The 16,118-nt window shown below is 39.0% G+C and overlaps 1 protein-coding gene across 1 annotated transcript in view; it reads left to right on the top strand.

The window, feature by feature from the left end:
• MIB1 (MIB E3 ubiquitin protein ligase 1) overlaps nt 1-16,118 on the top strand; it is a 234,167-nt gene that overhangs the window by 134,319 nt on the left and 83,730 nt on the right. The window contains exon 10 of the mRNA XM_007935594.2: nt 7,721-7,828. Coding sequence (XP_007933785.1) covers nt 7,721-7,828 — 108 coding nt within the window. The remainder of the gene's footprint in view (nt 1-7,720; nt 7,829-16,118) is intronic.

Genomic DNA, 16,118 nt, shown 5'->3' with positions numbered 1-16,118 from the left:
CACATCTTCTTCTTCTGGAATTCCAGTGAGGCGTATGTTGTTTCTTTTCATGTCGTCCCATATAACTCTTAGGTTCTCTTGGTTTCTCTTAAATCTTTGTTCTGATTTTTCTTCATACAGACTGGTGTCCAGGGATTTGTCTTCTAGTTGGGAAATGCGTTCTTCAGCCAGTTCTATAGTATTCTTTTATGCTTCCATGGTATTGTGCAGTTCTGTAACTTTGGTATTCATCTTCTGGATTTCTAACTGTTGTTTTTGTATAAGTTCTGATTGTGCATTAATCTTGTTATTTTGTTCTTGAATGGTTTTCCCAAGGTCTTCCAGGGTGCTTTCTGTGTTCTCCTTGCTTCTGTTTGGAGTTTCCTTAAGGTCTTGTAGAGTTCTATAAACATACTTTTTAAATTCCTTCTTGGATAATTTTATTGCCTCCTCTTCCTCCATGTTTAATGAAACTTTTCTTTGGGATTTTATTTCTAATGTCTTACCCTGTTTTTTTGTTTGATTTGAGGTTGCCTGTTGTTTCTAGACATTTTGAAGTTGTCTTTAACTGTTAATTATCTATTCATTTGTTCGTCTTGGTTTTATGATTTAATATTTTGAAAAGGTGAAGCTGGTATATTTTATTTTTTTTAGCTATAAATTCAGGTGTGCTGGGTTGCTCTGCAGTTTTCTTTGTGATGATGGAATTGCTGTGTGGAATTTGGATGCAGGTCTCTGTTTGTCGTAAAGGGAGTTTAGGATTCAAGCCGTCAGGTATTATGGTGGTTGAATGTGGTTTTTCTGTTGGATGAGGCAGGGTAGAGATGGAGAGAAGGGGAAGAAAAGAGAGACTGAGAGAGAGGAGAGAGAGAGAGATCGATCCAAGGTGCCAGGAGCAATTTCTAGGGCTTTCAGTGGGCTCCTAATGATGATGTTATATTGTTACACAGGCCTGCAGCTCATATTCAGCAAAGATTCCAATTGTTAGGAGGCCGCCAGTTTCCACCAGGTTCATAAAGTTGCAAAAACTCTGCTCTCCAGGCCCTTCTATGCCAAAAAGTTGAACTAGGATTACTGATCTAGGATTATATGATTTGCGATGGGAGTTCATCCCGGGGCCCTCCCATTTGCAGGGTTAATGTCCTCTCTGCTCTCACTTCATTGGTACCTGGAGCCAGAGGGATCTCTGCTCCCTCCCAGTGGTCCCAAGTTTACCGATAAAAGCAGGTGCTGAAGATCCATGGAGTGGCTGCAGGTTCTCTGGTGTAGTGCATTTTCTCCACTGCTCCAGGGAGGTCTCTGATGCCCTTCCTTGCCTGCTGGTTGGCGCTCCGCAGGGCAGGTTCACCTGTTTTTGTTATTTTTTTTCCCTCCGTGTAATTGCACTGACCCTTTTTCCTTTCAAATTCATTCCCCTGAGTTTGGCATACTCCGAGTTAGTGAGCTGTTGAGAGCACCAAAATCCCTATTTCAAACTGCTGTATCTAGTTTTATAGGCACTAAAATGCTAGGGCAACAGTGAGGCGGGAAGGCAAGGAGAGGACAGAAAACACAAAGGGGAACGGAATAGATCGAGGAGTCAGCCACAGGGATCCAGGTAAGGGTGGTTGGAGGGGTCTAACAGCTAAGGGAGACAAACTTGGCTGTCGGTTTGTTCTACTGTGGTGACGTGTTGCTGTGAGTCTTGAGGCTGTGCCACTGGTGTTTCAAACCCAGTGGGGTTCACATTTTGCACAGTTATCAGCCCTGCTTGCAGACTAAGACAGACTAGGAAGAAGGAGGAGGTCATCCACTTTTCGAAGAGTTGGCCAGGGAAAACCTTATGAATAGCAGAGAAACACTGTCTGATACATTACTGCACAACTTTATGAATAGTCTGGAAACATTGTCCAATACAGAGGAGGAAGATGAGTCCCTTAGCTTAGAAAGCTCTTAAAGTAGGCCTGGGCAAGAGCTGCACTATCAGGGTAAAATCAGCCTTATCATATGGATAAGGTAAAGCTTTCGAGACCTCCATTTGCAGACGTGGCACAACTCAAATAGAGGAGAAACAGTGGCAAACATGCATTAATAATCGGAACATGGAATGTACGAAGTATGAATCTAGGAAAATTGGAAGTTGTCAAAAATGAAATGGAATGCATAAAGATTGATATCCCAGTCATTAGTGAGCTGAAATGCACTGGTTTTGGCCATTTTGAATCAGACAACCATATGATCTACTATGCCGGGAATAACAGTTAAAGAGGAATGGCGTGGCATTCATCATCACAAAGGATCTTTCAAGATCCATCCTGAAGTACAGTGCTGTCAGTGATAGGATAATATCCATACACCTACAAGGAAGACCCGTTAATATGACTACTATTCAAATTTATGCACCAACCACCAAAGCCAAAGATGAGGAAATTGAAGATTTTTTATGAACTCTTGCAGTCTGAAATTGACCGAACATGGAATCAGGATGTGTTAATTATCACTGGTGACTGGAATGTAAAAGTTGGAAACAAAGAAGAATCACCGGTAGTTGGAAAATTTGGCCTTGGTGACAGAAATAATGTTGGAACTCGTATGGTAGAATTTTACAAGACCAATGACTTGTTCATTGTAAACACCTTTTTTCAGCAACACACATGGTGGCTGTACACGTGGACTTCACCAGATGAAACACACAGGAATCAGATTGACTACATCTGTGGCAAGAGGCAATGGAGAAGTCAGTATCTTCAGCCAAAACCAGGCAAGGAGCTGATTGTGGAACAGACCATCAACTGCTCATATCCAAGTTCAACTTGGAAGTTAACGACAATTAATACAAGTCCAAGAGAGCCAAAATATGATCTTGAATATATCCATCCTGAATTTAGAGACCATCCAAAGAACAGATTTGATACATTCAACACCAGTGACCGAAAACCAGAATTGTGGGATGACATCAAGAGCATCATCCACGAAGAAAGCAAGAGGTCATTAAAAAGACAACAAAAGAAGAGAAGACCAAAATGGATGACAGAAGAGACTCTGAAACTTGCCCTTGGAGCAGAGAGTAGCTAAAGCAAATGGAAGAAATTACAAGGTAAAAGAATTGAACCGAAGATTTCAAAGAGCAGCTCGATCAGATAAAGCCAACTACTGTAATGAAATGTGCAAAGACCTGGAGTTAGAAAACCAAAAGGGAAGAACACGCCCAGCATTTCTGAAGCTGAAAGAATTGAGGAAAAAATTTAAGCCCTGAATTGCAATATTTAAAGATTCTAAGGCCAAAGTATTTTGATGCAGGGAACATCAAAAGAAGACAGAAAGAACTGGTCGATCTTCATCCATTTCAGAAGGTGGCATATTATCAGAACCAACGGTACTGAAGGAAGAAGTCGAAGCTGCAGTGAAGGAATTGGCGAAGAACAAGGCTCGGGGAGTTGACAGAATACTCATTGAGATATTTCAACAAACAGATGCTGCACTGGAGGCACGGACTCGATTATGCCACGAGATTTGGAAGACAGCTACCTGGCCAACTGAGTGGAAGAGATCCATATTTGTACCCATTCAAAGAAAGGTGATCCCACAGAATGTGGAAATTATAGAACAATATCATTAATATCGCCTGCAAGCAAGATCTTACTGAAAATAATTCAAAAACGGTTGTAGCAGTATATTGGTAGAGAACTTGAGAGGTGTAAGCTGGATTCAGAAGAGGACGTGGAACAAGGGATATCATAGCTGTTGTCAGATGGATCTTGGCTCAAGGCAGAGAATACCAGAAAGATGTTTACTTGTGCTTCATTGACTATGCAAAGGCATTTGATTGTGTGGATCATGACAAATTATGGATAACATTGAGAAAAATAGGAATTCCCGAACACTTGATTGTACTCATGAGGAACCTGTACCTTGACCACGAGGCTGTCGTTCAGACTGAACAAGGGGACACTGTGTGGTTTAAAATCAGGAAAGGAGTGCGTCAGGGTTGTATCTTTTCCCCATACTTATTCAATCTACATGCTGAGCAAATAATCCGAAAAGCTGGACTATATGAAGAAAACCGTGGCATCAGGATTGGAGGAAGAATCCATTAACAACCTGAGATATGCTGATGATATAACTTTGCTTGCTGAAAGTGAGGATGACTTGAGGCACTTACTGATGAAGATTGAGGAACACAGTCTACTGTGTGGATTACATCTCAATATAAAGAAGACAAAAATTCTCACAACTGGACAGTAAGCAGCATCATGATAAATGGAGAGAAGATTGAGGTTGTCAAGGAATTCACGTTGCTTGGTTCTACAATCGATGCCAATGGAAGCAGCAGTCAGGACACTAGACATTGTGTAGCACTGGAAAGGTCAATCGCGAAGAAACTGTTTCAATCGCTGAGGAGCAAGGATGTCTCCTTGAGGACTACGGTGCACCTGACACAGGCCGTGATATTTCCAAATAAGTCACTTCATATGCATGTGAGAGCTGCACAATGAATAAGGAAGACTGAAGAAGAGTTGATGCTTTTGAGTTGTGGTGCTCGTGAAGAATGCTGAAGGTACTATGGACTGCCAAAATAACTAACAGATCGGTCCTGGAGGAAGTGTGGTCAGGATGCTTCTTGGAAGCAAGGATGGCTGGACTTTGTCTCACTTACTTTTGCCATGTCAGAGGAGACCATTCCTTGGAGAAGGATGTCATGCTTGGTAAGGGGGAGGGTCGAAGAAAGAGGGGAAGGCCTTCAATGAGATGGATAGACATGGTGGCTGCAATAAGGGGCTCAAGTATATATAGCAAGGATCATGGAATTGTTGCGTGATCAGGCGGTGTTTAGTTCTGCTGTGCATGGGGTTGCTATGAGTTGGAAATGAATCGATGGAAATGAATCGATGGCACCTAACAACAGCAAAAACAAAATGCTAGAGGGAACTGGTGTGTGCACTACAGAAGAGATGCCATTTTCTGATTCCTTGCTTTTCTTCACATTATTTAATTTTGTCTTTGTGTGTGTGTGTGTGTGTGTTTGAGGTCTTCCTCAAATCTCTGATGCTTGGTTGTCTATTCTTATTTTAGTGAGACAGTAAAAAGTTGATTGTTAGGTTTCTGTACCTGTATAGGACTTGCTGACTGACTTTGCATTGTGGTAACTGAATGTGAGGAAGTGCTGGGGTCTCCAAATGCTGTCTCATATGGATCTATTCTCTGGGGATATACAGTTGTTTAGGAAAAGAAACCTCTTTGTTCCTATCCAGGGATTATATGAATGGCAGGTAGTATTCTTTCCTTGAGTTGGAGGAATGGACCTGGAGTGGGCCTCTTTCATGTGCCCTTTGGTGCTTTGGGGTTTTACCTTGTAGACTTTGAGTTTGTTTGGGTTCCCTGTACTCTTTAGGCTTTGTTCTCCTTCTCTGTAAAGTCTATTAATGTGTCTCTGTCTTCTTTCCTTTCCTCTTTCAAAAATATGTTGGCTTTTTCTTGTTTTCTGATGTTGGCTCTTCCTTCCTCTTTGTGTTCATATGGCTTTTTATCTTTTAAATTAGTCTGCTAACATTTTAGTGTGGTCTTAAGAGAGAAAAGATATTAACTGGTGTTTGAGCTGCTATCTTTAACCATCTGTTTATGGGTGGGAATGAAAGGGGTAGAGTTAAGGAATTGTATTAAGCTGTGCAATATTCATGAGTAAGTCATGCACATGCAAAGCATCTGAAGTGAAAGAAAGTTGGCAATTACTCTTTTATAATATAATAGTTTTATATAGCCTCCCTACTAACTTAATTATGGATTCTTTGTGGCAGTTGCCGGTACAGTTTTCTGTATGTTTATTAAATTTATTTATACACTAGAAGCCAATAACTATCTATCTTTTTTTGTTATATTTTATTTTAATTGTGATTTGGGTGAAAATTTATAGAGCAAATTCATTTTCCATATAGCAGTTCACATACACTGGGTCTCATGACATTAATCACAATTTACCACAATGCAGCAGCTCCCCTCCCACTTCCTCCCGATTGTTACCTCTTTCCTGTGCTCATCCCTCCATGCACTCCTGCCCCCTGAGCTGTCTCCCTGTGCATAAACAGCCCTTCTTTCTCCCATGATTGTTATCTCCAAGGAGTGTTTCTACCTGAGGTAAATGTTCAACTCATGTGCTTGTCTTTTGTTTGGCTGGAAGCTACAGCTGTGGGTTCAAATCTATACCTGAAGGGCAGCTAGGGGCCATAGTCTCAGTGGTTCTTCCAAGCTCTATCAGACCAGCAAACCTAGTCACCTTCCGTTTTTTTTTCCCCCAAATGATTTTGAGTTTTGTTCCACATTGTTCTCCCTCTCTATCCAGGGTCTCCTACATCCATCCCCCTCTGAGTGGTTGACAGTGGTAGCTGGGCACTATCTAGTTCTTCTGGTCTCATATTGTATAGCTGCAGATCACATGGTGTACCAGTCACAAGTACTGATTGTTTCCATAAATCTTCTGTTTTCTTCATTCTTCTTTGCTCTGGATGAGGAGAGACCCCTCATTGTATCTAGATGGCTGCTTGCAAGCTTTTAAGGTCCCAGTCGCTACTTGCCAAAGTAGGAGGTGAAGCAATGTTTTGTGTAGAATGTTATGCCATTTGAGCTTGATGTCCCCGCTGACTATAGTCCTGAACCCACTGGTTCAGATACCTGTTCTCTCTGGGTAGCTGGCTGTGACCAAGAAGTGACTACAACCTTGTCCCTTGTGAGCTCTACTATACACCTGGGAAGTCTTACAGATCATACAAATACACTTATAGGACCATTGTCTGCGAACCCTATACATGGTTTTGGTTACACTCCCAGCTTCATAGACATACCTAATAGTTCAATTTGTCCACCCATCTATCCACCCATTTACCCATGTTTGCCTTCACTGACAATGCTACTGTATGTGCAAAAAGGTTCATCTTTGTTGTCTGTACCTCCCATGTACCTCTCTATCTTCCTCTTCTTCAGTGTCATTATGTTGATCACTCATATTTGGTACATTGCCCTTCTATTCACCTAAATCAGTACTTAACTCTACCTAACAGTGTTCCCTATCCTACCCTCCCACCCCTTGTAACCAACGAAGAAAATTTCTTTCCATAGATAGACCTTTCCTTGACTTTTCCAGTAATGGACCAGTACAATATTTGTCCTTCTGTGATTGACTTATTTCACTCAGAATAATGTCCTCCAAGTTCATCCATGTTATGCGGTGTTTTGCAGATTCTACCTTATTCTTTAGGGTTGCATAGTATTCTGTTGTGTGTATGTACCATAGTTTGGTTATCCATTCCTCAGTTGATGGACACCTAGATTGTTTCCATCTTTTGGCTATTGTTAATGGTATAAGCCAGTATCTTTCTAAAAGTTTTCCATTCACACCAGCTTTGTTTACTGAAGTAAGGGACTCTGAAATTTAATAATCCAAAAAGGATTAGATATAGTAAACAGGTTTACCTCCCTCCCTGTTCCTTCCCTCCCCTTCTTCCTCCCTTACTCCTTTCAGCTTTGCAGTTGCCTAAATAGTTCTTTAATAGCTCTTTGAAAATGGAAAGTTTATCTTTTTTTAAAAAAGCCCGCCTATATTCTCTAAACTCGAGAAAAGAATTTCCAGTGATCTGTACTAGGGTTGTTGGGAGACCAACATAAATTATTCTGATAGAATTAATTATATAGTGTACTGGACTTAAATCTATACTCTGTGTATATATTGACTCTAATTTGTGACATGTTCATCCTGTCTTTTTTTATTTAGGTAAATGGGCAGTGTGCTGGCCACACAGCTATGCAAGCTGCTAGTCAGAATGGCCATGTTGACATTTTGAAGTTACTTTTGAAGCAAAATGTGGATGTGGAAGCAGAGGTAACTAAGATTGAATATTATTTTTGAGTAAAAGTTTATCACCTAAATATAGGTACTACTTACTATTTTGTGAGATAGATTATTTTCATTTTTGAAATTTAATTTTTGATTAAAATTTTAATTTTATTGGTTTTTATTAAAAGTTAATTTTGAGAGAAGGCAGCTTGAAACATTTCTTGTTTTTCTGCCCACAGTTGTTTAGGCACAGCTGTAGGTGAAGGTAGGCGTTGAGTTCCTTGCTGTATGGTAGGACTACTGTGTTCTTTGAAGCTCAGTCGTACTTACTCCATGAGTCTTATTGGGGAACTTGAGGGAAGAGAGAGTATAGATCTCCTTGGTCAGAGTCTTTTCTGAGCTCTGTGGCACTCAGAAGACTTTCTTTCTATTGTTTTCTCATAAGGGAATTGGTGGCTTTCTTGAGTGTAATTTGGATCTTTGAACAATGCATGTTTATCACTATGAGTATGCTTTTTATAATTTAGATTATAGTCTTACGAAAGGGAAATAAATATTGATTACTTTTGTTGGAGTTTTAGTTGGGAATATGTATATATGTTGTGAAGTAAATTCTGACTCATAGCAACAGTATAGGACAGGGTGAAATTGCCCTATAGAGTTTCCAAAGCTGTAATCATTATGGAAGCACACTGCTACATCTTTCTCCTGCAGAGTGGCTGTTGGATTCAAACTGCCAACCTTTGGCTTAGCAGCTGAGTGCTTAGCCACTGTGGCACCAGTACTTCTTTTTTCTCTGGTTGTATGTAATTTGAGTTGGCTTATAGCTATTAAAGAGTCTGTTTATGGGCAAATGAATCATCATTGATGCTGGAGATCTCTATTGGCTAGAGGGAAATTGAATATGGTAGTTTAATTACTGTGATATTTTTATGAATGAGAGATTAGATAATTTCAATTTGATTTTACTTTTGCAATAATAATTTTTAAGTTGCATCCTCTCTTGGTGGTGAATTTAAGAACCCAATATGTTTTGTAAGTTTTTTTGGTGATGAAAGATTTAATTTCAGTATTTTCTAAATGGAGGGCAGTTAGTTAATATGGTACTGTCTTAGTATGGTCTGGGGTATGTAGTAAAATTCCCTGAATTGGCTATTACATTTTTTATTTAATGAATCTGAAAATTATAGTAACAGCAAAAGCTTTTCTCCCTCCCCCACCCAGTACAGAGTAAAAAGCAAAGTCCTTCTGATAATAGCCCTTAAAATAGGAGGCAGTAAAACAAATTTCTTTTTGCCAGATTTTTAAAAACTATACTTTTGATTCAGAATTTAATTACTAAACCTGGGACTATTCATTTTGTTCAAATGAACAGCTATGCAAAATAGGAGGTGCATCAGTGGAGTTGAGAAAGGAGTTGGCACTGTTTTTCAAGAACATTTTTTTCATTTCTGCCTCATTAATTGAACTCAAATACAAAACAAATGGGTTTGTTAATAAAAACATGGGAAGGTTGACGTTGGCATGATGCTCAGTAGGCTAGGTGTTTGTTAATAATTAATCTTTCAGTTTGAAAACTGTTTTATTCAAGCAGTGATATACATGTGGACTTACACTATTTAAATTTCCATTTTGTGCTTTTTCTTTCTTGGAACTCATCATGTTGTTGTTGTTATGTGCCATCGAGTCAGACCCAATTCATAGTGACCCCTCCCTGGGTTTCTGAGGCAGGATCACTATGGAAGTAGATTGCCCAACCTTCCTTCCAAGGAGTGGCTGGTGGGTTGGAACCTCTAGCCTTCTGGTTAGCAGTCAAGTGCCTTATGCTCTACGCTACCAGAGCTCCTTCAAATGACTTAGGGACTTTGTTAAAATGACAGTCCAGATTTAGCAGGTGTTGGGGGGCAGGGGAACTTATTACCTATCACATTTCCAGCAAACTGTCAGGTGACTCCAAAGCTGAACTGCCTGTCTTCTGGTTAGCAGTCAAGTGCCTTAGACACTGTCCTACCAGAGCTCTTAGGAATTCATGGTAGGCAGATGTAATTTGTAGAAACTGTGAAAAAGGAATCTTTACACATCAGGTTAAATTAATAACATAATTTCCTGATTGGCAAAAGAAATAATATATTTAAAAATTAGGTTGAAATTTACATACTACTCATAGCCCAAGTCTAAAATATTTCATCGATATTTTCTTCTTCTAGCATATAAGTATTTTTATTGTCTATTAAACAGTAGTGTTGTTGTTGTTGTTATTTGCCCTTGAGTCAGACCTGACTCATAGTGACCCCTCCTTGGGTTTCTGAGGTGGTATCACTATGGAAGTAGATTGCCCAACCTTCCTTCCAAGGAGTGTCTGTCTGGTGGGTTTGAACTGCCAGCCTTCTGGTTAGCAGTCAAGTGCCTCAGGCACTTCCCTACCAGAGTTTGTTTACTTGATCTTTCTTACCTGGGGACATTTTTATCCACCAGGCGTTGTTTGGAACTGTCTGGTAATAGTTTTGGTTTTCACAACCGGGTGGTACTACTGGCAGCTAGTGTATAGAAGCCAAGGATGCAATTTAACATCCTGCAGTGCACAGAATATTCCCCGACAACAAAGAATTATCTGGCCCCAAATGTCAGTAATACCAAGGTTGAGAAACCTAGTTGACAAGATGGAGAAAATGGTTAATTTTGCTGATATACTTAATTTTTGTTTTATCGTTTGTCATTTTGTTTGTAAGGTGATTTGTTTTCATTTTTGGAAAAATCACATGCATAAAGAGAGATAATAATACAATGATCCCATGCATCCTTCATCCTACTTTAATTATTATTGATGACCAATCTTGTTTTATCTATACCTCTTTATTTCCTGCCTCATGTACTGGATTATTTTGAAGCAAATTCCAGATATATTATTTAATCTGTAAATATTTTAATATGAATGTTATGAAGGCTCTTTTTAAAAAACTTTATCATACCTTTATCACATCTAAAATCAATAATAATTAACAGTGACTGTTAAAATCTAATTCTATTAACATTTTTGAAGTTAGTTGAATAATAAAGAGAAAAAAATATGTTTTGTTCTCTAGTTATTTTATTTTGTAGCCTTTTATTTTTCTTCATCTGCATTGTGATATGTGCTCAAGATAGTATAGATTAAACCAAAAAACTCAAACTCACTGCCATTGAGTCATTTCTGACTCATAGCAACCCCTTTTGAGTTTCTGAGGCAGTAAATCTTCATGAAGTAGATTGCACAGTCTTCCTTCCATGGAGTGGCTGGTGGGTTTGAACCACACAACCTGGTTAGCAGTCAAATGCCTTAGGCTCTACACTACCAGAGCTCCTTTGGATAAGGCATTTGGCTGCTAACCAGAAGGTCACAGGTTCAAACCCATCAGCCACTTCACAGAAGGAAGATAAGGCGATCTATTTCTGTAAAGATTTATAGCCTTGGAAACCCAGCAGGGGTCTCTATGAGTTGGAACTGACTTGATGGCAGTGAGATAGTATAGATTACCAAACAAAAAAACCAAACTCACTGCCGTCGAGTTGGATCTGCCACTCATAGTGACTCCTCCTCGGGTTTCCTAGGTGTTATCACTACAGAAGTAGATTGCCCAATCTTCCTTCTAAAGTGTGGCTGGGGGGTTTGGACTGCCAGCCTTCTGGTTAGTCGTCAGATGCCTTAGGCACTGCACCACCAGAACCGTGACCTACCAGGAGCTCTGGTAGTGTAGTGGGTTATGCATTTGAATGCTAACCAGAAGGTTAGTGGTTCAGAACTACCACTACTTTGTGGAAGAAAGATGAGGCAGTCTACTTCCGTAAAGATTGACAGCCTTGGAAACCCAGTAGGAGTTGCTATGAGTCGGAATTGACTCAAAGGCAGTGGTTTTTTTTTTTTTTTTTTGGTTTAAAGGATGGCCTACAGGCCAATTCCAGCCCTCCATCTTCTGTATTTGAAAGTATTTTTGTACTACAACTACACCCAGTAATTTATATATGTCTGTGGCTTCTTTCTCGCCATACCTGTAGAATTGAGTAGTTGCATTAATTGCAGTAGAGATTATATAGCCTGTAGAACCTAAAATATTTTTCAAATACTTCTGGCCCTTCACAGAAAAGTTGCTGACCTTTGATATAGATTACTCCTGCAGGTTTTTCAGTTAATTTAAGCTGTTACCAAACTAAATGATTTGGTATGTATTGTATGTGGAATATGAGGTAAGATTAAATTTATTTCCTATTTCTCTTTCTTAGGGAAGACTCAGAGAGCTAATTTGGAAAGTTGATTGTCTCCATATATGACCTATTCAGTCAAGTAGGATTACTTTCTGTTTCCTTCTTAATGTATAGGTAAAACCATTAAAAACTGTGAGATCTTAAGTATGTTGAGATATCTGAGCTAATTTTGGATCTTTCAGGAACTTACTATTTTTTGTCCCATTGATGAAATGTAATAGTAAAGGTGTGGTGGTTTGGATGGAAGACCAATTTAAAAAAAGTATTGTGCTTCATGACAAGTATTCAGAAGTACAAAAATATACCAGGTTATCAGGAAACTTGGGGTGGTTTTGTCATTTAATGAAAACGGCTGTGAATAGAGAGGAGTAATATTAGGGAACAATATTAGACTGTCAGAAAAATCCAAATTTTAATAATATTGTTGCTGTTTAAAATATGGACAAAATGTAATTTCTGTAAGCTTTAGTTTCCTTATCTATGCTAATACCTTAGAGAGTTGGAATAAGGAGTCAATATAAAACAATTAAGACACCATTTATTGTATACACCACCATGGAAATTTAAGATATTTTTTGACCAATATTTGTTCTTATTGAACAAACATTTATTTCCTGTAAAGTGCAGTTTTTCAAGAAATGAATGCTACTTCTATCTGATTCTGTTTATCTAGTTAATGGAAATAAAACTGCAGAAACATTTTATATAACTGTACAAGTAAGAAGGAAGGGGCAAGTGAACTTCAAGACTGGCCAGTTTAAGGTAATTTCTTTTATGTAAACATAAGTCAGGAGCACAAAAATAACCCTCAAAATGGATCTAGAAATCAGTGTACTTAGTTCCCCATGTAATCCATGTTAATTCAGGTTATTGCTAGACTCATCCCTCTACCTCCCCCCAAAAGAAAAGCTGACACTGTTAAAAACATAGAATGTTAAAAGAAAGATTAGGAATTGTAAGACCCAGAGGAGAGTTATTAAAATGACTATATGCCTTTTCTAGGAAGACAGACTAAATTCTGAAACTACCCAGAACAAAGTTTGTTTATTTATTTTAAAATTTTTTATTGTGATTTGGGTAAAAGTTTACAGAGCAAATTCATTTTCCATACAGCAGTTCCATACAGCACATTTTGTCTCATGATATTGACTGCAATTACCCACAGTGTAACAGCTCTCTTCCCACTTCCTCCCCATAGTTACCTCTTCCTTGTTTCCTTCTCTCCCTTGTACTCCCGCCCCTCGAGCTGTCTCCCTGTACAAACACTGCCCTTCTGTTCTCCCAGGATTGATCACTCCAAGGAGTGTATCTACCTAATGTAAACGTTTACCCCATGTGCCTGCCTGTTGTTTGGTTGGAAACCATAGGAGTGAGTTCAGTTCCAGACCTGAAAGGCAACTAGTGGCTATAGTCTCAGGGGTCTTACCAGGTTCTATCAGACCAACAAACCTGGTCTTTTATTTTGTTTTATTATTTTGAGTTTTGTTCCACCTTGTTCTCCCACTCTATCCAGGATTTCTATACTGATCCCCCTCCCAGTGGTTGACAGTAATAGCTGGCCACCATCTAGTTCTTCTGGTCTCATGGTCATATAGGCTGAAGGTTGCATGGTCTACCCATCCCTTGGGCTAATGGTTTCTATGTGTCTTTGGCTTTCTTTATTCGTATTTGCTCTGGAAGAGTAGAGGCCCATTGTTGAATCTAGATGGCTGCTGGCTAGCTTAGACCCCAGTTGGTACTCGTCAAACTAGGATGTAGAACAGTGTTTTTGTGTAGTATGTTATGCCAGCTGAGCTTGATTTTTCCTGTAACCATGGTCCTGAGCCCACAGATCCAACTATTCGTTCTCTCTGGGTAGTTGGCTGGGGCCAAGAAACCACCACAACCTTGCCCTTTGTCAGCTTTACTGTACACTTGGGCACTTTACAGCACATAAAAATATGCCTGTAGAAATATTGTCTATTAACACTATACGTGATCATGGGTATACTACCGCCTGCCTAGACATACCTGATTGTTCAGCCTCATAACAAGTTTTAAGAGGAGACATAATCATAGCCGCTCAGGTTGAGTCTTAAGAATAATCATTGATTTCTCTTTTTCTTTTTTTTTCCTCTTATTTCCACGTTTGTCATAATGGTGCAACTGTACCTCTTGTTTGGTCTAGCTTTAAAATAGTCTCAGAATTCAGCCACTTTCAGCCTTCCTGATGCCATCACCCTGGTTCAAGGCGCTTCTCTTCCTGTAGATATAGATATGCACATGGCTTCCCTCTCAGTTTCTTATAATTACACTAGGCTTCTCTGGGAGGTTGTCTTATCTAGCCTTTCATCCCTGCTTTATTTTCTTAACACTTTTTACTACCTTTTATATTTCATTTACTTTGTTTATATTTTGTCTTTGCAGTAGAATGTAATCTCTATGAAGGAACTTTGTCTTTTTTGGCTGCTGTTATGTTCTCAGTGTTCAGGACAGTGCTGAGCAGGTAGTAGAAACAAAGTAAATACTCATTGAGAGAATGAATGAATGGACTGAGTGCACCATTCCCAAACAATCCTGTTGAACTTTTAATATGACCAGAATACTATATTTCTTGAGCATCTTGATAATAATTGAGTGAGTTTTAAGACAAATAAGATGTAGTATGATTTCATTTACTGTACTTGGGAATAATAAATTGGTTATTTTCAGAACTAATTTTCTGAAAATGTCAATAGGTTCAGGGAATGTTTAATTCACAGATGTTAAAAATCAGGATGGTTGATAAAGCAGATCAAGGATTCAATTCAACACTTAAGGTTCTTACTAGTTTTAGGCACTATGCTAGGCCCTGTAAATAAAGATGGATAAAACACAGTCATAGGCTCTGAGAATATCACAGTTAAATAAAAAAGCCAGACTTGAAACACCGATGTATTACTGGAAAATTTTATAAATAGCCCTGAAACATTGTCTGACATAGTGTTGGAAAATGAGCCCCTCAGGTTGGAAGCCACTCAAAATGTGAGTAGGGAAGAGTTGCTGTCTCAGAGTAGAGCTGACCTTAATGATGTGGATGGAGTAAAGCTTTTGGGACCTCCGTTTGCTAATGTGGCACCACTAAAAATGAGAAGAAACAGCTGCAGACAACCATTAATAATATGAACACAGAATGTACGAATTATGAATTGAGGAAAATTGGATGTTGCCAAAAATGATGTGGAACACGTAACGATTGATACGCTAGGCATTAGTGAGTTGAAATGGATTGGTTTTGCCATTTTGAATCAGTAGACCACCACATGATCTACTGTGCTGGGAATGACAAATTCAAGAGGAATGGTGTGGCATTCATCTTCAAAAAGAGCGTTTCAAGATCTATCCTGAAGTGCAATGCTGTCAGTGATAGGACAATATCCATACACTTACAAGGAAAAGTGGTTAATAGTACTATTATTCAAATAATGCACCAAGTGCAAAAGGCAAAGATGAAGAAATTGAAGATTTTCACCAACTTTTGAAGTCTGAAATTGACCAGACATGAAGTCAGGATGTGTTGATTATCACTGGTGATTGGAATGGAAAAGTTGGAAACAAAGCAGAATCACCGGTAGTTGGAAAATACGGCCTTGGTGATAGAAATAACACTGGAGATAGCGTGATAGAATTTTGTAAGGCTGATGACTTACTCATTGCAAATACCTTTTTCAACAACATAAACAACTGCTATACACATGGACTTTGCCAGATGGAGTACACAGGTGAGGAGAAGTTCAGTATCTTCAGCTAAAACAAGGCCAGAAGCTGACTGTGGAACAGACCATCAATTGCTCATATGCAAGTTGAACTTGAAGCTGAAGAAAATTAAAAGAAGTCCATGAGAACCAAAATATGACCTTGATTATATTCTTCCTGAATTTAGAGACCATCTAACGAATAGATTTGAAGCATTGAACACCAGTGACTGAAAACCAGAGGAATTGTAGGTTGACATTAAGAACATAATCCTTGGAGACCCGGCAAGATGGCGAACTAGGCAGAAAGACTGCACAGAGCCTGTTCAACAAAGACAAGGGAAACCAGTTAACACAGACACAGAAGGTAATCCTGGACCCCT

Source organism: Orycteropus afer, unplaced genomic scaffold (assembly GCF_000298275.1).
Source record: "Orycteropus afer afer isolate SDZICR_OR568_19922 unplaced genomic scaffold, OryAfe1.0 scaffold00030, whole genome shotgun sequence".
Classification (NCBI taxonomy): Eukaryota; Metazoa; Chordata; class Mammalia; order Tubulidentata; family Orycteropodidae; genus Orycteropus; species Orycteropus afer.
The sequence above is the reverse complement of the archived record's forward strand: the minus strand, read 5'-3'. Positions and strand labels throughout refer to the sequence as shown.